This window comes from Eulemur rufifrons, chromosome 7 (genome assembly GCF_041146395.1).
Source record: "Eulemur rufifrons isolate Redbay chromosome 7, OSU_ERuf_1, whole genome shotgun sequence".
NCBI classification, from domain to species: Eukaryota; Metazoa; Chordata; class Mammalia; order Primates; family Lemuridae; genus Eulemur; species Eulemur rufifrons.
The window spans coordinates 148205873-148231528 of NC_090989.1; the positions used below are offsets into that span (position 1 = coordinate 148205873).

At 47.3% G+C, this 25656-nt stretch overlaps 1 protein-coding gene across 2 annotated transcripts; it reads right to left on the reverse strand.

Moving 5' to 3' along the window:
• Window positions 1–15493: 15493 nt before the first annotated feature.
• On the reverse strand, window positions 15494–21008 carry CCK (cholecystokinin). 2 transcript variants are annotated; one of them, XM_069473489.1, is made up of 3 exons: window positions 20136–20264; window positions 19730–19945; window positions 15494–15899 (listed from the first exon to the last, which is right to left on the reverse strand). In XM_069473489.1, the coding sequence occupies exons 2-3, from the start codon at window positions 19941–19943 to the stop codon at window positions 15766–15768; spliced, it is 348 nt and encodes a 115-aa protein (XP_069329590.1). In that variant the 5' UTR covers window positions 19944–19945; window positions 20136–20264; the 3' UTR covers window positions 15494–15765. The 2 variants fall into 2 exon arrangements, with proteins under 2 accessions (XP_069329590.1, XP_069329589.1); XM_069473488.1 differs by lacking the exon at window positions 20136–20264 and adding an exon at window positions 20965–21008 and having other exon boundaries at window positions 15516–15899.
• Window positions 21009–25656: the final 4648 nt, after the last annotated feature.

The window sequence follows — 25656 nt, forward strand, 5'->3', positions numbered from 1 at the left end:
GCTGTTCCTTGTGCCTGAGGCGATGGCGACCCTTGATTCCTGTTTAAACATCTGTATTCTCTGCCATAACATCTTTTGCCATCTTTTAGCCAAAATGAAGTGCTTTCTTAGAGCCTATTGTACATTTAAGAATAAACTTTTGTTTAAAAAAAAAAGCATCTAACAATTCACTCTCACTTTCTGGGTTTTTTTGTTGTTTGTTTGTTTTTTTAAGATAGGATCTCATTCTGTCACCCAGGCTTGAGTGCAGTGGTGTCATCACAGCTCACCAGCTCGCTGCAACCTCAAACTCCTGGGTTCAAGCAATCCTCCTGCCTCAGCCTCCCGAGTAGCTGGGACTACAGGAGCGCACTACCATGCCGGACTAATTTTTCTATTTTTGTAGAGATGGGGTCTATGCTCTTGCTCAGGCTAGTCTTGAACCCCTGAGCTCAAGCAATCCTCCCACCTTGGCCTCCCAGAGTGTTAGGATCACAGGCGTGAGCCACCGCACCTGGCCTTCACTTTCTGTTCTTATTCCATGGCAGACAGTTTGCGGCCTGGCATGGGCTCACAGAGCACCCTGTGAACGGTGCTGGTGTGGAGGACTCCTAAGGTAAAAGGCACCTTTTCACTAACCCTAAAACTCTCTGGTTGTTAAGTGAGGAAGATTTATAAAAATAATTTGTTATTTTTGCTTTTAGCAAATCACCCTCATGGTGCAGAGGGGTAGGAAGAAGGCGATGCCTTGGAGTGAAACCCGTGGGCTCCCCTCTTCCTCAGAACGTTGCCCCCTCAGCCGTTTCCTCCTGGAAGCCCAGTTCCAGGTAGAGAGAATCTCTCACGTCTTTGGACGTGGGTGACTCAGCCACCCATGAAGACGACCCTTTTAACTCTGAGCTCTCAACTCCTCCACCTCTTCATCTCTACTGGCCTGCGCCATGCTCATTTCTGCTGAGCTCCCCAAAGCCACATTCTTCATCTCATCAGCTGAAATTGCTCACCTGAAATTCAATCACCCCACCCTTTGATGACAAGCTCATGGCACATGGCTGTCTTAGTCAGCTGCCCACTTACCATGTGTTCTTAGACCTCACAGAAACATCTAGTCCCCTGCCTCCTCTGCTTCTTTATTTGCCATCCACCACCCCCCCATCTTCTTACTTTTTCCCTTTCCAGCCTGGACTGTGCCCTATCATTTCAATACCTCCAGTCCCTAAGTGTTGGGGTCCACCTGTTGCACCCGTCTGTCAAAACCCCAATTCTGGGTCATTCACGTGTTCATCTTTTTTTTTTCATGACCAAATCGGGACTGCTGACTTCTAGTGAAGAAGACAAACTATGAATATGGGTAGCAAATGTATTGTACCCCACCTCAGCTGGGCCTTCAATAGGCCAGGTGAGCCTATGTTTCTCTCCCCAGCAGTCTCTCTCTGTCTTTATGTTATTATTACTAGGTATTATTTCAAACCTACCTCATTCCTTATTTTCTACTCCATCTCTCCTCACTCTCAACAAAAGACCTGGGCCTTCTCTCACAGAGAAAACAGAAGCAATGCACGAACTCTGCCAACCTTCTGTGGCCAAGCTTGTGAGCTTGCTGCAAGCTCACTCATTATTGTCTCTGTCCTGTCTGTCACAAAGGAGGATGGGATCTTCATCCCGTTCTGGCCCATTTCTCCAACGATGCCATGGATCTCAGCCCCTCCCTCCTCTCCTGGGGCCTTACTTTGTCTGTTATGCTCTCACTCACCTGCATTCTAAAACATTCTTTATGAAGAATTTCAAACAAATGGAATATTCTTACCGTCTGCATCCATTAAGCTGCTTCGTTATAAACAAGAGAAACGGGCTTTTGTTTAAGGAGAAAAAGAGTTTGTAAAGGGATAATGATTAGATACCAGAATCTCCCTAGAGACAGGGAACATGGCCCGGAGGCCAGGGCCATGGAACATGCCCAAGTCATACCACAGCCCACTGTAGGAGAGCTACTGCCGCTGCAGCCCACACCTGTGCACCAGCTGCAAGAGAGGCTCAGGAAAAAAATTTCCTGTTCCTCCTTGGGTTTGTAGAGGATTCTCAAACAAAGGAAGGGTGTTTAAAGATACTGAACAGACAAAAAGAATGTCCAATGTCCACTACAGTCCACCCCTTGGCTGTTTAACAGTGAATTACACTCTTCCTCCTTACTTAACTTCAAAACATAAACATCATCAATAACAACAAACACTTTCATTTAGCACAACGCAGCTATCCCTCACACAAACAAAAATGAATGTGTGATCTTCTCCAAAGGGAAGCTCAGGATCAACAGAAGGTGTTCAGACCTCATTTTCTTCCATCATGACCCTGCCTTGGTATACTGGAACCTGTGCACGCATTGTAATGTTAACCATGATAACACATCCTATGTTTAAAAAAGTAGGGAAAAATTAATTGTGCTTGTTAAGGGCCAAAAGCTTCAAGACTACCGACTGTTATAACTTTTGGCCATATAATGTTAAAGGCTAAAATTTTAATATTATCAAAGCTATTTCTGTAATGTCACAGTGTGAGTTTCGCGCCAAAAAATCATTAACCTGCTATCTCGCTTCTGTAAAACTGCTTGCTAAAGACAGTGCCCCAGGTGTGGGAATGCAACACCCATGTTCTGCATGACCAATCCTTAAACTGCCCAGATCCTGTTGCACCAGGACATGAGAGTGATGTAATGCTACTTTTTGCCCCTATAATCATGCTTGCTCTTCCCCAGTGATTTTTCACCTGTGATAAAAGCTTTCTGCTTCAAAGGCTCAAGGCTGCTCTCTGTGCCGCTGCCTTTGGGCGGAGCAGAGAGTAGTCACTGGCCAGTTAATAAAGACTCCTAATTTGGCTCAATTCGGTCTTTAGGTGGTCATTCCTCGCATCTCAGACCATAACAGTGCTAATTATTAAGCTACTGTCTCTCAGCTCCAGATGAGATTGGGTGTGTTCAGGGTGGGATGCCAGTAGACTGTCTCTCAGCTCCAAATTCACCACTTTACACCCTGCTGGGACTGGGACCCTGCAACCCACTTCCATGTCAGGTGCTGCCGGTAGTGTTACCACTGGGGCTGGAGGACGGAGGGGAGACTCTTTTCTTCCTGTCTGGGTGCTGTTCTCATCGGTGTCATCCAAGCAACTTCTTCACCCTGGCAACTGCATTTGGTTCCAGTCTGTAGTTTTCCCCTCATTTGCAGAACGTCACCCTCTTCCCCAGTTCTGCTCGGTGACAGCAGCCAGCGCTTTAGTTCGCACCTGCTCAGGACCACTCCTCCAAGCTTCTCAATTTTATTAATCTCAACCTATTCCCTTTGTTCCCCTAGCCCTAGAGAGGTGGGCGCTCTGATTCCTGCCATTACGAGCACTATGCTATCTCAATATTCCCTTTTGCTTTCTCAGTCTTCCAACACCTGTTTAAATAATTCTCTAGGTCCCCCATGTTGGAAAAAGCCAGGGTGATAGTTCTTGCTACTGGTTGGTCATTGTGACTTCATTCCTCCACCACCTGTTTCATGTTCCCTTTGTCCTCAGCTGGTTGTAAATTTTTACTTAGTGGAAGGAATACAATTTTTCATTGCAGAAAGATTGGAACCGTAAGTGGCCAAGCATATGTGGGCTTGCCGGGAACACAGACTACATGGAGAAGTCATGATTGCCAACTATGGCCTCATGACTTGTTCTGAAACAAGGACTCCAGTGCACTGCTGTGGTCAGGTATATAAACTCCGGTAGAAGTGGCAGACCAGTTAGGGACTGTTACAACAAGCCAGGGGAAGGATAGTGGTGGCCCAGACCAAGGTGGTGACAATGGCAGTGGTGAAAAGTGAGTGCATTCTAAATACATTTTAAAGTTAAGCCAAGAACTGATGGGCTAGATGAAAGGTGCGAAGGAAAGAGAGGAATTGAAGATCATGCCAAGATTTTGGCCTGAGCCACTGGAAGGATGGAATGCCATCACCTGAGCTGGGGAAGGTATTAGGGGGAGAAAGTTCAAAGGGAAAGTTATGAATTCAAGTTTGGATATATTGAGTTTGAGATGTCTATTAGGCATCCAGGTGAAAATGATCCCTAAACTTTGCCTTCGGACCAGATTTGTCACCTCCCACTAGAGTGAGAAAGCCCTGAACTAAGGAAGAGATGTCAGTCCCTTCGGGTCCCATTTAGCATCTTTGGTGCTCAGCACAGTGCCTGGACCACAATCATTTCAGTGAATGACTTTTGAATGAATGAATGAAAAGTTAATGAACAACTTTAGGGGGTTCCTATATAGGTCAAAGTTTGTCTTACCCAGGTTCCAATCCCACAATTCTTTTCCCGACAGAGGAAGAGAATAACCATTTTATTCTGTGTACTGTGGCTAGTGTTTGTTGGAAACCCATCTTGTTAGTTCATTAACTGTAGGGAAAATCTTTCTCCCTTGCAGCGGAGATATCCCCCAAGGAGACAAGGGCCTTCCCCTCCTCCAGTTGTAAGCATGTCGCAGCCCAGATTCAGCTGGGGACTCATTCAGATAGAAGATAGGGCCTTGACAAGGGTCTCAGCTCCGGGAGAGAGCGAGGAAACTGAGATGTATGCAGTAGATGCTGCTTCCTCTCTGTTCTGTGTGTGGCTGTGTTTTTCGTGTTGTGGCTCCTTCTCACAGGAATCCTAAGGTGGGCCCCAGAACAATTCCTCTTGGACCTTCCCTCTCTGCCCAAGCTCAAATCCCAGAAATGATTAGGTACTTCTGATGGGGAACATAGCCAGGTGCATCTGCTCCCCAGTGGCCAGCACAGAACAGGAGGAGTTTGTCTGGGTAGCTTACACTTTCACCGTAATTCAGCCATTGTTAGGACTTCGGTGTTGGCCCGACTCTGCAGTGAGCTGCCTGTCCTCCTGCGTGCTGACCTCCGGTGTCACCTCCATCAAGGAGATTTTCTTAACTCCCCGTTTTGGTTTGTGAGTCCTTGCTAGGCAGGGAGAGACATAGAAGGGGAAGAGGAAGGTGGGGAGAGTTGGATTTGTTATTGACAAACTTCTGTATCTTGTTTTTATGTTCATTGTATGCACTTGATGGAACTTAACATTTTTACTTATTTGGAATTGTTTTCCCTTTCGGTTTTTCTTCACTCAAATCTGGAAGGCATAAGGCACTCACTAATTAGAGGTAACCATAGTTACCAAGTTGCCTTCAAAATACCTCAGAGGTTTTTGGGTTTTTTTTTTTAATTTTCTCAGTTTTAAATCTACAAAAAATGTTTCACTTGTCAGTCTTCCTTGCTCTCTCTTCAGTTTCGTGGGGTGATTTTCCAAATCCAGGAGCCTTTTAGTAGCCATACTAAAAGTTCAAAAGTAAAATAATAAAATAAACCACCCATTCTTAGAAAATAGCCCCATGCCCTGAATTATCAGGTTTTCAAATTTCCGCTGACTCGGTGGAAAGGAGAAATGGGCCCGAATCTTGCAGATTTCAGTGTGTGGACAGCAGTTCCCCCTTATCTGCCATTTTGCTTTCTGTGTTTTCAGAGACCCACAGTCAACCAACCAGTTTGAAGATATTAAGTAGAAAATTCCAGAAATAAACAATCCATAAGTTTTAAATTGAGCAATGTTTTGAGCAGCATGGTGAAATCTTGTGCCCTCCCACTTCATCCTGTCGTGATGTGCATCACTGGTTTGTTCAGCATAGCCACACTGTAGACGCTCTCCCACCACTAGTCACCTAGCAGCCGGCTTCGTTATCAGATGGAAAAGCATGTAATATACACAGGGTTCACTACTATCCACGGTCTCAGGTATGCATGGGGGGGGCGTCTTGGACATGGACCCCTCCCATGGATAGGGGGGACTACTGTATAGCCAGAGCCTTCAACAGAGAGAAGCTGGCACCTTGAGGAGTGCTTTTTAAAAATATTTCCACTTGAGGGTGCTGTTGTCTTCCGTAGTGGGTGGAACAGACTGCATTTCTCCAGTTAGGGAGTATGAAGAATTTCACTGACTCCTGGGTTCCTATTTGCTGCGGTGGTATCAGAGGTTCCTTAGAGACTGGTACCCCCAGGCCACTGCCCGGCTGACCACCCATGTCAGTCAGCTCTGCTGTTCTGCTTTTTTCCTGCCTCCGCATACTATCCGTCATAGTTCTTGTCACATTGTCCTATGACTGCCTTTTCTGAATCCCCCACGTGGCTGGGTCTCTGTACCTGCTACGTCAACACAGTACCTGGCATACGCCTACATTTCAGCGCATTTTGTTAAGCCAGTGAAGGCTTGGAATAGTCCACACAAGTTGATGCAGGAGAGCTGTTGACTGTTTTCTGGAATCGGACTGAGAGGAAGATCGAGCGTGTTGAAGTCATTGTGGCTGCAGTCCAGAGGCATTAGGGCAGGTAAGGCTCCAATGACTGCCCACTGTGCCTGTTTCTATTTGCCCAGACTGGCATGCGAGCCCTGGGAAGGAAGAGACAGAAAATATGCTGGTGCTGGAGCTTGATTAAATATAACTCATCCCACTTGTCAGAGACTCTTCTTCCCTCTGGAGATTTTCCACATCAGAAGCCTCTTGGGAGTCATTAAAGGATTGCAAATTAAGATAATAAAATTAACCTCCCATTCTTAGAGAAGAGCCCGATACCATGAATTACTGGGTTTTAAACATTCAGCACATCTTGAGATAATATTTCATCAGGTTTAGAGTTCCAGCAGAAACTACCAGGCCCTGGCAGGCAGAGAGAAGGCAGGGGCAGGCCCTGAAGGTGGTGTCTGGTGCCCTTCTCGAGGGCAGGTGGCAGGCAGATAGCCATGGAGCAAGTCCAGGGGGGTGGAGCTGGGCCCAATGGCTCAGAGTGGGGCTGAGGTCCTGGGGGAACAGCAGGAGGGAGAGAAGCCAACATGAAAGGAAGAACAGGGGGATTGAGGGAAGATGAAGGTGGGACCCTAAGAGGAGGCTTCAGCCAGGCCTTCAACAGGTGAAGTTGGGCCAGAGGCTGGGAAGAGAGGAAAGAGCTGGCAACAGAAGATGCAGTGAGCCGAGAGGCAGCTGCGCAGCTGCGTCTGGGTGGTGCCCACACAGCCCTACCTTTGGGGAGTAGGGGGTTTCAATCTTCCTTAAAGCCAGGGTTGTAAACGTAACACAGATGTGTGAGGCTGGCCTGTGAGAGAGTGCACGCCTGTCTCAAGTGACAGCCAAGCCATGGCCCCCACATTGTCACCATGCAGAAATGCAGACTCATCATTGCCAGATTCTCAGAGAAAGTTGGGACATTAATGGGAAATTTCTTTTTTTAATTTTTTTTATTTCAGCATATTACGGGGGCTACAGATGTTTAGGTTGCATATATCGTCTTTTCCCCACCCGAGTGCGAGTTTCAAGTGTGTCCATCCCCGAGACGGTGCACACCACACCCATTAGGTGTGAATATACCCATCCGCTCCTCCCTGTTCCCTTCTGCCCGACACCCAATGAATGGAAATTTCTGCATTTAAAAACTCTGATGCTCTGATTCCAGGTAAGATGTAGTAAGTGCATTTCCCCCATCCTTTCCACTGATGATAACTCCTGGAGAGAATGTATAAAGCAGCTAGTTGAGGACAATGAAAAGAAAACAGCAGTAGGCAGATTGGGGGAGAACACAGAATTTGAAGTACATCAAACAGTAGTGAGCTTACCATTCCCCCAGACCCCTGGCATCCACTAGCCTGAACTTACCAGAGTGGGAAACTGGAAGAGGGCTCTGGGGGACACAGCTCCAGGGAAGTCCTTTAGCTCTGGCTCAAGGGGTGAAAAAGGGAACTCCTTGTGCCCAGAGGGAGCATGACCATTCTCCGGGTTTTTATTTATTCTCTTTCTTGTATGTCTGCAGTGGCCACAGTTGGGGCGAGACGGGTAGGGGCCAAACTCTGAGGAAGGGAACCCCACTCTTTGTTCAGAGGAGCTGTGATCCCAGCGTGGGCCATCCTCCACCGATTTTTTTCCTCTCTCAGTTCTCTTGCCACTTGGACCTGAACATAGGCCCCAACATGGATGTGTGTAGCATCAAAGTAACCAGGACCCCAAGTTTCTGGGTGAAGGACCAAAAAGGGGAGCCCCAGGGTACCCAAAGTACTGTGTCAATTACAGAGAGGGAGGAGCTCTGGAAAATGACTCCAGGCAGTTTATGAATTCTGGGGCTCACCCCAAGCCACACATGGTCCTAATTAGCATGCCAAAGGCTTTTGAGAACTCAGGTAATGGATAGACCACCACCGAGTCCCCAGTCTGGCCACTGGGTGGCACACACCTGAAATGGAACCAACAAGCCGCATAAATCTTTGAAAACTGAGCAGACATTGGACCCACAGCCCACAGAAGATAGGTAGGAACTTGCAGACTGAACCTAACCAGGTCTATCCCCTGGTAAAAAAAAAAAAAAAAAAAAAAAAAAAAAAGTCAACCTTTTTTCATAAGATTTAAACAAGATACAGAGTATCATCATGTAATATTTAAATTGTCCAGGATAAAATCCAAAATTACTGAGCATATGAAGAATGAGGAAAATTTCAATTTTCTCTGGAAAAGACAATCAACAGGCATCCATGATGAGATTTCACAGATGTTGGACTTAGTATAAAGTCCGACATCTTTATAAAGCAGCTATTATAAAAGTGCTCAAATGAGCAATTGCAAACATTCTTGAAAACAAATGTTAAAATAGACAATCTTAGCAAAGAAATGGATGTAAATAGAGATTTTGGAACTTAGAAATACACAAACTAAACTAAGAAACATTGGTTGGACTCATTAGCAGAATAGAAATGAGAAAGGAAAGAGTCAGTGAACTTGAAGATATGTAAACAGAAATTACCCAATGTAAACTACACAGACAAACAAAAAGAATGAAAATAAAATTAGCAGAGCCTCTCTGACATGTGGGACCACAACAAAAGGTCTAACATTTGTGTCACCAGGATCCCAGAGAGAAGAAAAAGCGTGATGCTAAAAAAATATTTGAAGAAATAAAGGTTGAAAACTTCCCAATTTGGGTGAAAAATATAAACTTACATATTCAAGACATGAACAAACTCTGAACAGGGTAAACTCAAAGAAATCCACACCCAGACAGAACATAATCAAACTACTGAAAGCTACAGATGAAGCTAATCTTGAAAGTAGTCAGGGAAAACGGGCTCATTATCTACGGGGGAACAATGGCTTGGATGACTGCAGATTTCTCACCAGAAACCACGGAGACTGTAGGAAGTGACACGGTGTTTTTAAAATGCTAAAAGAAAAGAACTGTTACCCTAGAATTCTAAATCCAGCAAAAATATCCTTCAAGAATGTAGGTGAAATAAAGGCATTCTCAGAAGAAGGAAAGCTAAGAGCATTCGTAGGAGCAAACCTGCTGTAAAGGAATTGATGAAGTTCCCCAGACAGAGGCTATGCCCTGGTTCCATCCCAGCAGCAGGACTAGTGGCACCTCAGCATCATCTCTTCCTTGCTGAGCCCAAGGGTAGCCACCAGGTATAAAGAATGGATTGCCCATGTGATTCAACTATCATTTTCAATTTACAAAGTAAATGCAGAGACTTTAGAGGTACAAAAGTGGCCTTCAGAGGCTAATGGTGTCTCTGGAACACAATAAAGCCAGGTAAAGGACTTGCACACTGAAGGGTTGCAGTATAGTCACCTGGCTGGGGCAGCTGGTGTCTTTGACAGTAACTGCTTATGACAGAGGTTCCCATGGCATCCAGGCCCTGCAGAATGCTGTTGAGACCCAGAGAGACTAAAATGCCAGCAGGATGGCCCAGGCTCCCATGCTGAGGATGGGAGGCATCAGAAGACTCTAGACGCTGGGCCAGAGCATGTGGGTGGGTGCGTCAGATGAAACACTCTCACTTCTGCCAGCAGAGGTGATATCTCCTGGGGGCTTAGTGGCCTTAGTGACAGGGAGCTGAGGAGGGGAAAAGGGTGGACATGTGGGTGGCCACGCAGGCGACAAAACTCAGCGATTGGCTAAATCGTCTGCAGAGAATTGGGAAGTTTCCTTGGTAAAGGAGGTGGGTGAAGAACTAGTTTTGTGGCTGTTCTTATGACTATATGTTTCTCCGTAGACTGGCACAGCCTGAGAGCTGAGCCTTATAACAGTTGATGTAAGGAGAATCTATCAATATTGCAGGTAGTTTGGAGAAGAGAAAGAAAAATACCTGTGATCCTGTGACCCCACCATGACGACCATCGTTTTCACATAATCCCATTAATTGGCCAATAAACTTAAAGTGATCAGAAGACCTTTTCACTTTACGTGGATCACAAGCATTTTTCAATTTCTGCATCATCCTCATACTCATTATTTAAATAATTCCTTAATTAACTGGATGCACATTAACTAACTGGAGGTACATTAATTTGGGTAGTTTGCACTTCTTTAACATTCTGAGTAAATGTAGTGAGAATTGTCAGTGCTCCTCTTTTTCCTTCTCAGATATTGCCAACCCTTTCTGGATTTTAACTGCAGCAAGAGAAATAGGGCAGGACGTGTGTGTGTGTGTGTGTGTGTGTGTGTGTGTGTCTGGGGTGGGGCATACTTTAGAGGACACTGTCACTCTCCATGGATGCCGTGCATGCTGTCAGCCATCTTTTTGTGCAGGTGGTCTGCTCTGCAACTTATGCCTGTCTTGGAAGGACCTGGCCCTGTCACTGAGCCTGCTTTACCTCTCTAAGTTTTAAAACAAATTATCTGATGAAAATGCTTCTAAAACCAATCTGTGACCCGAGTAGCAGGGATCCAGAGAGATTTTTCCCTTACCGATTAGTTATGCAGATAAACAAATATTTGCTAAATATCTACTATGTACCTAGCCTGTAGTAGGTGTTGGGAATATAGCAATGCACAAAACAGACAAAAATCCCTGCCCTAACAGAGCGGGTGGAACATTGGTGTTCTGTATTCACTGATGAGGCAGAACCAATGAATAAATACATATACAATGTAATTCCAAGTGATAATAAGCATGAAAAGAAAAGGGAAGGAGATAGAGAGCTGGGAGAGGATTTTTAAATTTTTTTTAATTAAAAAAAATTTTTAGAGGTGGGGTCCAGATGCCCAGGCTGGACTCGAACTCTTAGGCTCAAGTGATCCTCCTTCCTCGGCCTCCTGAGTAGCTGGGACTACAGGCATGCGCCATCACACCTGGCTTGGAGGAGCTTTTTTTTTTAAGAAAGGATAGTCAGGACAGCCTCTTTGACCAGGAAATGTGAGAGCTGAATGAGCTGAGAGGTCCAGCCATGCTTTTGGGAGGGAGAGTGAACTAGGCAGAGGGAAGAGCAGGTGCTAAGGCCCTGAGGTAGGAGGAGTTCAGTGTTTTCAAGGAATGGCAAGGGTGGCAGTGAGGCTGGAGTGGAATGAGTGAGTGGGGGGTGGTGATAAGAGACGAGGTCAGAGAGGTGGGAATGTCGATGAGGCTGTCTGGGAGCAGGTCTGTCCAGCATGGGCCTTGGGGATGTGGGGAGTCAGGGCAGGCACTTTCTCATCTGGGACCCCCACCCCCATCCTGGTTCTGTGGGAGGATATAGCTCAGAGCAGGAGACAGAAACAAACAAATCATTTTAATGTCTGGTGGTAGATGTTTTCAGAACCCAGAACCCAGGGGAAATTAGCGAGGCAATGATTTTCTCTCTTTCTGCTTGACTTCTGTTTAATTTATCTTCAGGACTAGCATTAATTTGAAGATGCTGGGAAAAAAATTCAAAGTACCTGGAAATCTAGCTAGGCGGACAGGATTCTTTGGCTCTTCAAACCAGAGGCGAGAAAAAAGGGTGGTGGTTTTTGTTGTTTGTTAAAAGAATGAACTTGGACTATCTTTCTCCCACTCCTCCCTTTCTTTTACCTGGGATTGGCTGGGCCTGAGAGTGAAGATGCCATTTGAGTTCCACAGGTTAAGGGTATATGTTCCCTTTGTTTACGAGAGAGATGTTTCAGGCACGTTTTGGTAAAGTAAATCTTTTTTTTTTTTTTTTTTATCATCTCCAAAAAAGTTTATTAGCATGATTAAAAACATTTTCTTGAATAACAACAGAAAGAATCTCTAAACATGAAAGAGTATCAGTGGCTATACCTTATAACCAATATTTACAAGTGAATGGACAGCTTTATTGCCAGTCTTCATTTTATTAAAAACAATCCATTTATTGGTTCCACGAAGTCATGACTACTGCTTTGTCTGGGAATGAGTCCCTACTGTAGTTAAGTATAAAAAATATCTTCCATCGTAATTGAAGTGTGCCCTGCATTGAAGTGTGGCTCTAACTGAGTAAAGAGTTGATAAAAATCCACAAAGAGTTGGGTTTTTGTTTTTTAAAAACATTCCTTTTACACACTACAGAGAAATAATTAGTATTTTGGCTTTTTAAATTCCTACATGATATTTAGAGTGGCCATACCACCCTGAACGCGCCCGATCTCCTCTGGTAAAGTAAATCTTGGGCGAGTGAATCCTGCCCACCCTCTGGCTGCTGGCCATGGTGAGATTTGCATAGCCACAGGTCAGGGAAGGCCAGGTCTCCTAAGCCAAAAATCCAGAAGTATCAGCAAATGCAGGGACCACCAGGCAATCCTTTATGTCTCAGCCTGGCAGGGAGTTCATTCCAGAGAGACGCCGTCACTAATTCATTATGTGATTTGGGGCAAGTTTGTGATCTATAAAATGGGAGTGGGAGTAGGGTAGGATGTGTGCGGGGCTAGAATGATAGCCGTTGCCATTTTCAGCTTTCAAAGTCCAATGGATAAACATAAGGGAGCCTTTTAAGCAGGCTTAATTGGCAGAGATGAAGGTGGAAACAGCAGGAACAGCTGTAGGGGGACATGGCCCAGATGGAGTTCCTACAAGCTGAAGGGATTCCAGAAGGACAGACAGCTAGCGGGAAAGAAGAGCGAAGGTGGGGAGGAGGAGTGGGGTGTGGAGCAAGTGGAAGCCAGGTGGCGGTGGAGGGATGGGGGCGCAGGGCAGAGGGCGTGGCTTTCTGATTGGATGTGAGCTCTGCGGGACTCTTTAAAGTGGAGCTTGAGGAGCAGCTGGCTTGTCTGTGAGAGTCAGCTTAGCTGCGGGAGCCTGGCGTGACCCCCTGAGGAAGAAAGGGCTGGGTTGTATGTCCTTGCTCCTGGGCCCCTGCGACAGCATGTGGCATAGAGATGAGAGCAGGGGCCTTGCAGTTAGAAGGTGTCAGCCTGAATCCAGCGGTGGTGCTGGAACATTAACGGACAGGTCTCTGGGCTCTCCCAGCCCTGCCCAGTGAGCTCCATCACGTCCCCTCAGAGACCCCACACACTATCACACACGCTAATTCTGCATCCTCACTGTGTAGGTGCAGCTTCCAGACAAGTCTCCAGGATCCTTTCCTGCCAGATGGTGGCTCTAAGTCCTCTCACACAGAAGTTCCAGAACCAGCTGCTTAAATCCTGGCACTGCCATTTGTGGGCAGTGTGTGCACCTACAAGTCACTTAGCTTCTCTGAGCTCTGGTTTCCTCTTGGAGCAGCGGAATCGTGGTTACCTTGCAGGATTGGGACAGTTTCCTGAGCTGATGCTCACCAGGCTCTTTGTCCAGTGCCCTGCACCCAGGAGGAGGCCAGGAAACGTTCTTTCATTTCGCTTTCCCACATTAGGAAAAGTTGTGAAAGACTTGGATTATTGGGTGTCCTTTCTATGGAACCTTTCTGGGCATTTATCTGATGCTGTTGGGGTCTGTGTCTTTGACTGGGCTACTTACACTATTCCAAACATTGCACTTTATTGACCTGTAGATATGAACCAGTTTTCGGTCTGTTAGCAAATTCATTTCAGCATTCCTGACTGTCCGGATGTGTCGTCCTTTAGGATCTCCTTTGAAATGATTGTAACATCTTACAGGTTCCTTTATTAATTGATGAATTAAATGACATCTTTGACATGTGTTCATTTTGTATTTGTATGAGTCATGACTTTACCTTTGAAGTGATATTTTCAGGAACACCCACTTCCCTGATGATTCATAAATCGTTAATTCAGATCAGATTTTCATCACTCAGTTTGCACTACTGATTTTATATTAAATTCCAAGTCCCTCATTCATCCCCCAACCCCAGTACACACACACACATACACACACACACACGCATACACGGGTGCACATTCTCCTTCCCATTCACAGCCAATGTCCCCTACACACCCATAAATATAGTGTTTTTTGCAAGCAGGGGGTTCTAAAAAAACAGGCATCTGGATATTTTGGATTGAATTGGGATTGGATACCTATGATATGAGGCAGTCTTGGAGACCAAATTGTAGGGAGTGGATGAGGTAGGACTCTCAGGAGGGAATAATATCGTGTGTTATCTATTTGGAGTCTAAGTTTTACACTGAATCCCAACTTTAGCTCAAATGAAGGAATTGCACTGACCCAGTCTTCCTGGGGCTCCCTCTGAGGACTTTCATAGTGTCCTGTCTCCACCACTAAGGGAGATGGCACTGCATGCCAGCTGTGGGAGATGGCAGGCTGGGTAGAACCCCTCTGTGACCACCTATAGATTTGCCAGGATTGTTTTCAGTGTATTTCTCTTTGGGGCTGTCATATTCTGCTGCACTGGGCCACCTAGGGCCTCTGCTAGACGAGGATCTGAGGGTCCTGGAGGCCTCAGCAGGAGGCATGGGAAGGCTGCACTGTGAGTGGTGGGTACTGGATTATCTCTGGGTGTCCTCTCCGCCTAGTTCCCTTTACTGATCCCTGCGGAGGACCAACGGATGGATTGGCTTCTGCCCTGGATAACTACCAGAGTCCTCCCAACACTCCCACTGATTTTAAAATATGGCAGGGCTCCAGGAAAAGCAGTCACAGGCTCTTCTCTCCACCACGAACTGCAGTCTAGGACCAGCAGCATTGACGTCACCTGGGAGCTTGCTCAGGCCCCAGCCCAGACTTGCTGCATCAGAAAGTGCAGTTTAACAAGATTCCCAGGGTGATTCCCATGCACTCTGGAGTTTAAGAAGTGCTAGAATGATGAAAGTCCCACTAATCTAGCAGTGTTAAGCCCTCAAGTCTGTGCATGTCATTAGCTGGGGCATGTGGCCAGTCACCATCACCCATCAGAGCCTGTTTTCTCATCTGTGAAGGAAGGACAATAACCTCTGGGCCACAGAGCCCCAGAGCCCCAGAGCCCCAGAGCAATCAAATGCATGCAAAAGCACTGCCCAGTATTGGCCTATAACTTGTGTAAAGGCCAAGAGAACCTCAAGGAAACCTTGGTGTGGGGTGGGGTTGCCTGATGAGAGCAGGTGTCAGGGTGGCCAGGGCTGGGCCCTGGACCTGGCCACAGAAGGCCCTTTCGCTGGCTGCCTCCCCTGCAGCAAGGAAGTGAGCTCCATGACCTATCTTTGATTCCCAATCCATTTCTGGGACATCTACAGGGGTTCACCCTGGGGTGCCGTATATCAGCCTTCCCTCCTCCCACGTTCTCAGGACTAAATGGAGCCCTTTGCCCTCAGTAGACACGGGGAGTGAGGGGCAGAATGAAATCACTTTAATAGGATAGCAACATTTTAGGACCAGGAGTCACAGACGAAGGAAACATTTTGTCTTCCATTTACACAATTCTGCTGAGGTGTATGGTTGCACTGGACAATCTTACAGACAGATTTTTCACATTGAGAACTTAATAAATAGCTACTTAAAATGTCAAACTTCAGAGACAACGAGTTATGAGTGTGATTGTTTTCTTATTCTGTCTCCTCTGGGTCAGGAGGTCGCTTTCTGCCGGGCTGAGGGAGGCCAGGTCCCCTAGGAGGGGTACTCGTACTCCTCGGCACTGCGCCGGCCAAAATCCATCCAGCCCATGTAGTCCCGGTCACTTATCCTGTGGCTGGGGTCCAGGCTCTGCAGGTTCTTAACGACGGACATTCGGCCAGAAGGAGCTGCAAGGAACAGGGAGGAAGGAAACGGGGGCATCATATCTGAGGGCTTCATTAGTTCAGTTAGTGAATGAGAACAATGGAAAAAGCCAGACAAAAGATAATGTAGACCTTCTTAAAGGTATCAAGGAGCTATCAAGGCAGTGGAATTGTTGGACCAAAACCTAAGCGAGGAAAAAGACCCATATCTGTGTCACTGGAGAGAGGGCAATATTTACTCATTATCAGAGTGTTTTGTGTTCTACGAGTATTTAGGTGGATTCATTTCCTCCTGCCTTGCACAGACTAGGCCCTTGCATAGGTTTTCCTATAATCTCCCTGCCCCAAGAGTGTTTTGCTTGTGTAGATGAACCAAGGAATTCTCCAGTACTTGCCCATTTCCAAATTTCACCTCTTGATATCCCTGAGCATACGTGACATGTTTGGAGAGCTCGTGTCATTAAGGTAGTGCAATTACTATATCTTGATGTTGAAATGATTTTTTAAAAAATGGAATCAAGTCCCATTGCTATATAAATAATGTTTAAAAATTATTAATTTGAAAGTTACCTTCTTTTAAAAAAATTATATTCAGATAAAGGCACATTGTCAGATTAAAGTCTTGGCACCTCAGTAACACTCAAAGAAGGGTGGGTGACAGGTGATAATAGAGGTGATTTAAATTAGCCATTTGACCAAAATGTAATAACTGAACCTGAAATGGTCCTTTGGGATGGACGTCAAGTCTTCAGGAACAGGGTGATCCTCCTATATAATTCACACTAAGGGAGCAGGGACATGAAGAGATAGTTTCTTGGGAGGCATGTGACACATAGTCTTAGCCCACGGGACAGACAGTGGCCTCAGGGGTATGAAATCAGTATAATGCCTTCTCCTGTGCAAACTAAGGGTTAAGAAAGAAGGCCCGGCCGGGCGCGGTGGCTCACGCCTGTAATCCTAGCACTCTGGGAGGCCGAGGCGGGTGGATTGCTCAAGGTCAGGAGTTCGAGACCAGCCTGAGCGAGACCCCGTCTCTACTAAAAATAGAAAGACATTATATGGACACCTAAAAAAATCTATATAGAAAAAATTAGCCGGGCATAGTGGCGCATGCCTGTAGTCCCAGCTACTCGGGAGGCTGAGGCAGTAGGATCGCTTGAGCCCAGGAGTTTGAGGTTGCTGTGAGCTAAGCTGACGCCACGGCACTCACTCTAGCCTGGGCAACAAAGTGAGACTCTGTCTCAACAAAAAAAAAAAAAAAAAAAAAAGAAAGAAGGCCCTTCAGGAGCAGAGGAGTGGAGCTCACTCAATGGTTCCCATTGTGTTGGGGCTCACCGTGTCCCCACCTCTGCTGATGCTGGCTACAGCCCTTCTGCATGAGGCTGCCCTTGCCAGCTCCTGCCCATAGGCGCACTGTAGTCAGACCGTGGCTTATTTACTGATGAATGACACTGCAGAGGCCGTTATCCTGTCTTACTGGGTAATGCAATTAAGTAAGCTAAGTTATAAACAGAAAGAACATCCCCACTTTTCTCTCCCCACCTCTATCTACCCTCAGTCTTGGAACTAAGAACCAACGCAGCACATTCCAGCCCTTTCTGCAGATATCCCAGCCTATGCAGAAGAATAACAGCCTCTGCTGTTTAATTGTGCAACACCTTTCACCAGCAAAACCTGCAGACCCAATTACCTGTATATAGTCACATGGAAATATGACCCATCCTCCCGCCTGCCCTGATGAAGAATGCCCACTCTAAGGGCTGGGCACAACCTGAATACCCACAAAGTGGAAGCAAAGTGACAGCTTCAATGTGAACAAGCAGCCTCGGTTGTTGGTGGGGGCACCGTGTTCAGCCATGGAAGTGGCATTTACTACACACCTCAATTTCCCCATTCCACACCCAGCTCTGTCCTCGTGTCATGTTTTTACCAGAGTCCTCACTCATTTCCCCGCGCTGACATAGACTAGGGACTCACAACTGATCTATGGAATTGAATTGAAGGGGCTGGCTTCTTCACACTTTCAAATGCAGAATGGACAGTGCAGCTGGAAAGCCGCACGGCTTCCAGATCCTCTGGGGAGACAGGACTTGGAAGAAGTCTCAGCCCTACTGCTGCCTAGATGTACAAGCACATGTAGATTGTTCATGCTTCTAGAGCTCCAGCTTCCACCCTGACAAAATAGGTATAATAATACTTACTGTTCATGACTGTCGTGAGGACCGAGAGAGGCAATACAGATATAGGATCGGGGCTTTCCTGGCCATGGGGCAGGTGTAGATGCCTCAGCCCCTCAGCCCTCCAATAGAATTGCTTCTTCACAGATCATTGAAGGTTGTACAGATAATTACTAATGATAAACTCTTTTTTTATTTATTTAAAATTTTTATTGTAAATTATTATGGTTATATAATAGTTGTCCTGATGATAACCTCTTAAGCACTGCTCAAAGAGTACATTGTCATGTTTAGAACCTCTAAGCATAATATAAACTATAGCTGAGTAAAAATATGATATGATCTAGAAATATGCAAAATAGTCGAAGAAACTGTGCAGTATTTACCTGTGTAAGTATTTATTCCTAGTGCACATTTGTCAAATAAAAGAACAGAATTGTTTTCTGGCTAGCATTGATCCTGGGTTTTGGTAGCTAAATTTCCAAATGACTGCTATTCCCACCTGGTTTTGTTTGGCACAATAGGCTGAAGGCAGAGGGAGAGGGGAGTTGAGAAGAAGGCCTAGGAAGAACTTCCCAGCTGAGATTTGTACTATAAGAGCCATTGTCAAGTGTTGGTACTAAGAAATAATTTGGTAACTAGCTTTTACGCTAGAACAGTTTCTCTGTTCCCTAAAGTTGGGGAAGGGGTTCCAGATTTATGGCTCAATGAATAGCCTAGGATATATATTTCAGACTGGTTTGGCTGAAATTCAACCCACAGCTGAGGACAGACACTGAATTACTTTCAGACAGAGAATCAGCAGGAACCCAAAAGCTTTCAGATTGCTCTGTCATCTGACTAGTATTTCCATCTCTTTCAAGTTAACTAGCAGGAAAGCAAAACAGAAGGTGGTAGTTGGGGCAATTTCCCAAAGAGAGGAAGAAATATAACAAATTACCTTGTTCCTTCCTTCTGAATCCCCTGGCCAAGGAATTCCAGTCTCACCTTTATATAAAACCACAGGAGACTCTGGAGAACAGAGCCCTCCACTTTCTCCCTCCCCAGTCAAGCCACCGGTTAGGGTTCAAATTCAGGCCCTGGCACACCAGTTGGGTAAGAGAGCTTCATGGCAATGGGGACCCACCTCCCACATCTCCTCTACTGTGCTTGCTGAATGGTGTGTTTGCCCAGTTTAGCACACTGCCCCACAGCCAGTGTTCATCGTCAGTGTCACCATGGATAAAGTTGGTAGAAAACACTGCCTCCAGCCCAGACCAGGATTGCCATCTGTGTGGCTCCCAGGTCCTGTGCATTTTCAGTAGAGGGTATTCAGTACATCTGGGAACCCTTTTCTAGAGGTCAGTAATTATCTTTTAATGTCTTCATAAAATGATGTTGAACTTAAACAGCACCACTGCTAAAAATTTGTTCAAAGAAAGCTCTTTAAGAAGGTTCCCCTTACTAATAAATTAAGTCCTCCACACTATCTCTGTTTGCTACAAAGGACGTCCAGAAAACTGCACAGTTCGGTGCAGCGTAACTCAGGAAAGGAAAGTGAAAAACCTATCAGTTTAACCTGTCGCCTGTGTTTCCCACCTTGGGGTTACTTCCAACAGGCAGGCGCTAGAGAAGAGGGTCAGAATTGGGAGCCCGGGGCAGGGGAAGAAGTGAGGGATGGGGAGGCAGCGCCCTTACCTTTCCGGGCCTGCTGGATGTATCTGGCCAGCAGCGCGCCCAGGTGCGCTCGGGACTCGCCGTCCGTCCTCTGCACCGACCTCAGCTGCCTCCGGGGCGCCTCCTCTGCCCGTGGCACCCCGGAGCCCGCGGGATCTGCCGGGGACACGGGCTGCGTCAGAGCGCCCGCCGCCAGGACGGCCATCAGCACGCAAAGGCACACGCCCCTGTTCATTGCTGTGGAGAGCAAAGGAGGAGGGGGTGTTCACGGAAAGGCTGGGCATCCGAGGCCTCCTGCGGGGGGTCGGGCACCCAGAAGCAGGCTCAGACCAAACGCGGGCGCTCCAGACCTGCCAGGCAGGCGCCAGCACCAGGACTCGCCAAGTGCAGACCCCAGCCCAGGGCCACGGTGCGCGTCCAGGTGCACCTGGCTTGTCTTTCGGGTTAATTCACACACAGTGCCCAGGGGCGGAGAGAGACCCTGTTTTGTGCCGCTTTTAGCAGAAGGAATGTCTGCGTTCCTAAAGTTTGAGGAAGCTGTTGTAGAGTGCCTCTCTTCTAACCGGAATAGCATGGGATTAAAGATAACGTGGAAAATACCCCAAAGGGAAGACGCCGTGGGAGGAAAGGAAGCACCTTTCCAGATACCTAAGAAACTTTCAATATGCAAATACAATCGATGGTGAAAAAAAGAGAAGCACAGTTTAAAATGTAGGAGGAATAAAAGCCATATTTATAAAGTTTTCTCGAGGTGCACACGGGAAATGGCAATAAACCACTTCGCAAAACACAGGCAGGGTTTAAAAAATGAGAAATATGTGCCCAGCCCTCAGTCGCCGCCAAAGCCCCGCTGCATTTTAGATGCGGCAGCGGATAAAACACCCGCACGTTTCTCTCCCTCCCCAAAGCTTTGAAATTTCCTTCGGTATTTAGAAAATGAATTTAAGCCTTCAAACCTCTTGGTGTTTTATTTGAAAATCCTGATTTGCATGCGAATCCTAGCAAATGGGTATTTTAGCGTTGTATGCAAAAGAAAAGAACGATGCGGGCGTGGGAAAGTCTCTAAAGCGGCTCTACCCACCCGGCCTCCTTTTTAGATCCACAGCCATTATTTCTGACTTTAAGAAATGTCTTTACAGCTGTCGGAGGGAAGACACAGAGGAAAAAAAAAAAAGGAAAGGGCTACAAAGCTGAAGACAGCATTCTTCAAAGACGCAAGACAGTTGACTCCTTCGAGGGCGAGCGGAGGGACCTACCTTTGGATGAGACGCCGCTGGTTTGGCGTTTCCACCGGATCAGCCCCGCCGCCGAGCCAAGTTCAGGATCGCCGGGCGGGCGGCTGCCTCTTAAAGAGCCCCGCCCGGCGCCGCGGGCCAGTCATCTGTTTACCCAGCGCTGACGCAGACCCGCGGCAACACGTGCTCAGAGGGCGGACACTGGGGCGACAACCGTTTGAAGTGGCTCCTGGGGGGAGAGGGGAAATAGCCCAGTGGAGTGGGTTGGCGGGACGGCCTGGGTCCGGTCCCCCTCCCTGTCCAAGGAGCTTCTGTCCCCGCCCCTGACCCGCTGCCTCCCCGCCGCGCAGTCCCAGCGGGGCTCTCCAGGGTGGGGAACGTAGGTTTCTGGAGTCTCCTCCTGGATGGATGGAGAAACTGCCCGGGTTTAGTCCGCTTTGGGGCCACAAAGGAAACTGAGGGGACACTAGGCAGGGCTGAGAGTCAGCAAGGCGTAATTCTGACAGGGAGGGGGCGGCGGCCCCGCAGAGCACCGGAGGCTCTGGCCTTTGGACCTGTGGGGGCTCCCTCGAGGGAGGGAGGAGGAGTCAGGGTCTTCACTTTCTTCTCAGCCCTTTTAATAGTCCTCCTCGAAGTCCCCCAAGATTCCGAGGGCAACAGTTCCCGGACCAGTGAAAGGGCTCCGGCCACAGTTGGCTGTCACCGTCCTGAGCCTCTTCTTAAGCAGCTGCAAAATGGGGATGACACCGTCTGGCTTTGCTCAGAGGCACCTGGTTTGGGAAAGGGCTGAGTTTCCTTCCCGGGCTGGGTTATCCCGCTCCTGCGGCGCCCGCAGCTCCTCGTCCGCGCCAGCGAGTGTCTTAGGGAGCTGGCTCCCCACCGCCCGCCAAGCTCGGGTCGACAGCGGCATCCGCCCCTCCCACCCTCCCGCAGTACTCACGTCCCAGGCTCAGTCCCCGCCAGAACCCGGGCTGCTGGGCCTGGAGACCAGGGCCTCGCCCCTGCCACTCACCGCCCGGAGGAGAGAAGGAAGGCACCGAGGCTGCCAGGCGCCCTTCCCTGCGCTGTTGCTCCCCTGGCTGCGCAGCGGGGCCACCCGGAGTCGTGGTCGCCTACACCCTGAAGCCCTTTGGGTTGGAGTTTGCTGGCTGGTGCTTGAGCTCACGCGTCCCTGCAAAGGCACGGCCAACCCCATTTCACAGACGATCAAACCGAGGCACGAGGAAGAACAGCGCCTCGCCAAGGCCCTCCGGGTCTCTGCGCACCGGGGTCTCCTAGCCTGGGACCTGGAGACACCATAGACCATCCCGAACCCCAGGGCCTCAACTCCTCCCCTCTCCTTCCCTCATCCCTCTCAGATGCAAGGAGGAAGATTTGGAAGTGTTTCTTTTAAAATCGGAATCTGTACTCAGCTCTGGAACTCCCAGCTTAGAGGGACGATGGGACGCGGGTTCGCTTGTGTGGGTCGGCCGGCGGGGGGGGGGGGGGGGGCGGGGGGGGGGATGCCCCTAGTTGCTGCCTGCCTTTCTAATCCTGAGAGGCAGCTGCATTTCTGCAACCTGCAGGCAACATTTTTGAAAAAGCAGCTGATTAAATGCTTTCCAGTGATTTCCCCACAAGGCTGCTAAGGTTTGTGTAGTTGGGGAAACTAGTTTTATTTGTGAGGGTGGCAAGACATGTCTGGAACCATAATCTTGTTATAGAGCAGAATCACCTAAAGGGCTTGTTCAAACACATGCAGAGCTTCTGATGGAGCCCGGGAATCTGCATTTCCAACAAATTCCCTGGCCATGATGAAGCCGCTGGTCTGACCACACTTTGAGAACTCTGAGAACACACTTCTATAGAACTTCCCTACTTTATACCAGTTATTTAACTCCCTTCCCTCTGTCCATTTAATTTACTATTTACTGAATGCTACTTTGTACCAGGCCCTGGGGATGCTGTGTGAACAGGAGCTGACAATGTGATGTGGAGCTGGAGGAACAAGTAAATAAACACCTCCCCATGCTAGCGATGTATATGGTCACATCTCGGAGAAATGTTTTGATGAGGGGACCTAGGGAATGAGGTTAGGGTTTTAGAAAGATGAATCAGATGGTGATGCAGAAGACATTCCAAGGCAGAGAGACTGGAAGGGCTGGGTGGGAGGACTTGGGGATAGAGGGCCACAAGGGATCAAGGGAGATTGATATTTAGGATAATAAACCACTATGAAACCTATTAATTATTCAGAAACATAATAAACATTATGCAAGTCATAAGTGTTCAGAGAACATCAGAAAATAAATAAAATTACAGAAAAGAACAAAGATTCTAGCCACTCAGGGAACAATCGCTTGTGGTTCAAGAAACCTGTGGGAACAACCGGACCTAGTGACTGAGGCTGACCTTAAGTTTCCATGTTGGGTGACAAGGGCGGGTGGCAAAGTGTTACTGGAGATAGGGAATTCAGGAGGCAAAGCAGGTTTGTGTGGAGGTGGGGTGGGCCATGAGTTCCATATGAGATTGAGTTTACCATTTGTGCATGGACAGTCCAAGAGGAGGTTAGGAACCTGTGTCCTGAGCTCAGGACAGAGGGACACTGGAGATGTGGGCCCAGAGTTTGACATGAGGGTGGTGGCTGCCAGCCTGGGAGTTGTAGCGAGTCAAGAAAGGCAGATGGCGTGGGGGAGTGTGCCTCTAGACAGACCCCTGAGGAGTGACACCATGCAGGAGCAGGTAAAGGAAAGAGCTGGATCAGAACCAGAGGAGTGGCCAAGAGGCCGAGTGCAAATGCCACAGGCAGAAGCCAGAGGGGAAAAGGTCTATCAGAAGCTGGGAGAGAGGCTGTGTGGGGGGCATTTTCATTTACAATAATGCTGTAGCCACTCTGCCTCCCACCCCCTAGAAATGGGAATTCTGAGCAGGAGTGTGTTATAGAAGATCTGTCGGGAAAATAAAACATCAAAAGGGGTCTGAACTTCTTGGCTATAGTAACAATTTTTCCTTCTTAATGGGTCAGAGGACACTAGTAATTCTGACCATTGTTCCTAAGCTGGTTGGGCCTGGAGCCTGCACTTTTTCTGCAATGCATATGCATATCTGCATTAAAGAGAATCCATTTGGTCACCAGAAAGATATTTGCCTGATGCCTCCTGAAGCAGATGCTTTGGGTGCTCTGCACCACCCCTAGCTCCAGCTGGGCTGGGCAGTTTTCAGCTCTGAGACAGCATTGCCACCTCACGCTTCCAAACCACCTCCGTCTACTTCTTTCCCTCAGAGATCAGCCCCGGCAGAGGTTCAGTTTAGAAGTAAGGGTGTTAACTCCCCAGAGGGCAATCTTCAGCCAGTGGGGGATCAGAGCCCCAGTCTCTCATCTGTATGGACCGTTCTGGAAGCTTCTGGAAACTTCTCAAAGGTCCTTTGCCAGCAGCAGTGCCCTTGATAACATCTCATTAATTGGCTTTTCCTCCTTCCTTGTCTTATATGTCTCATTTCTTTCTCATCTCCCAAATAAACCACCTGCCCCAAGTCTGTCTAATTTCAGTATAATCCTGCCAAAGTCAGCAACTCTCTATCAGGTAGAGTTGGGATGTGACAGTGAGCAAAACAGACACAATCCCTGTGCTCTTGGTTCTTCCATTCCAGTGGGGGAGACAATAATAAACAAGAAAAATATATCTCATGCATGGCAGGTCAAGGATGGACACACATGCTTACAAGAAAAGTAGAGCAGGGTGAGGGTCTTGGGAGGGCTGGGCAGGGAATCTGCATGGACACATGCAAACCCCTGCCTGAGGACCCTCTGCTAGGCTCTTTGCTGTGTCCTCACTATGTACCTTACAAAGAATGGTTTTGCTGAATGGTTTGGACTGAATGGTTTTAGTCCAAATAAAGAAAATGGAAGTTGTGATGAGAGTTCACCTCATTGGAGAGTTCACCCTTGCTTGGAGGTGGTTTTGTATTTCATCAAAAGTGAGATGACAATTACATTTTATCCTAAGCCCGTCCTCTTGTCTCAGGAAAGGAATAAAAAAGGCAGTGGCTTCTCTGTTCTTCCTTCCCCCAACTGCTTTCTAGTACCTGAGTGAGATTTACCATCTGGGGCCCGGAGCTCCTTATGATGTGGATGTGGGAGGTTATAAAAGACCAAAAGCACAGAGATCATGTCCACGTGCCCCATTTGAAAGGGAATAGCGGTGAGAGGAAACCTGTGACTGCTTACTGGCTTTGGAGTCTAGAAATTTCCATCTGATTGTGTTGAAAAGAATTTAAATGAGGTCTGGTTCAGAGTTGGGGAGGCATCCCCGAAAAGCAGTCCCTGAAATAGATGTGATGTTTTCAATGTGCGATGTTTTGGTCACAGGAAGTATCTCAAAGTCATGTCCATTTTGTGTTTGTAGAAAACTTGGAATTTCCAGGAACATGCTAGAGCATCCTGATTTATTATTCATAGAATTTAAGCTTGTTACAAGTTATCCCCATTTAACAGAGGTCAGAAGACTGTTTGCTGTGATCAGAAATGCAATGGTTTGAAGCTTTCTGTTTTGGGTCTTGTGTTTTTTCTCCTAAACATATATTAATATTAGAAATACATTATTTGTCCTGGAACATTTCAAAGGCCCAAATAGCCATTGTCATCTGTGCATATCTAGAATGATTTGACTGAGAAGAAGGAAGTAGCTGTCAACAGAAAAGAACCAAAACTCTGTAAAATAATTTAAAGAGGTC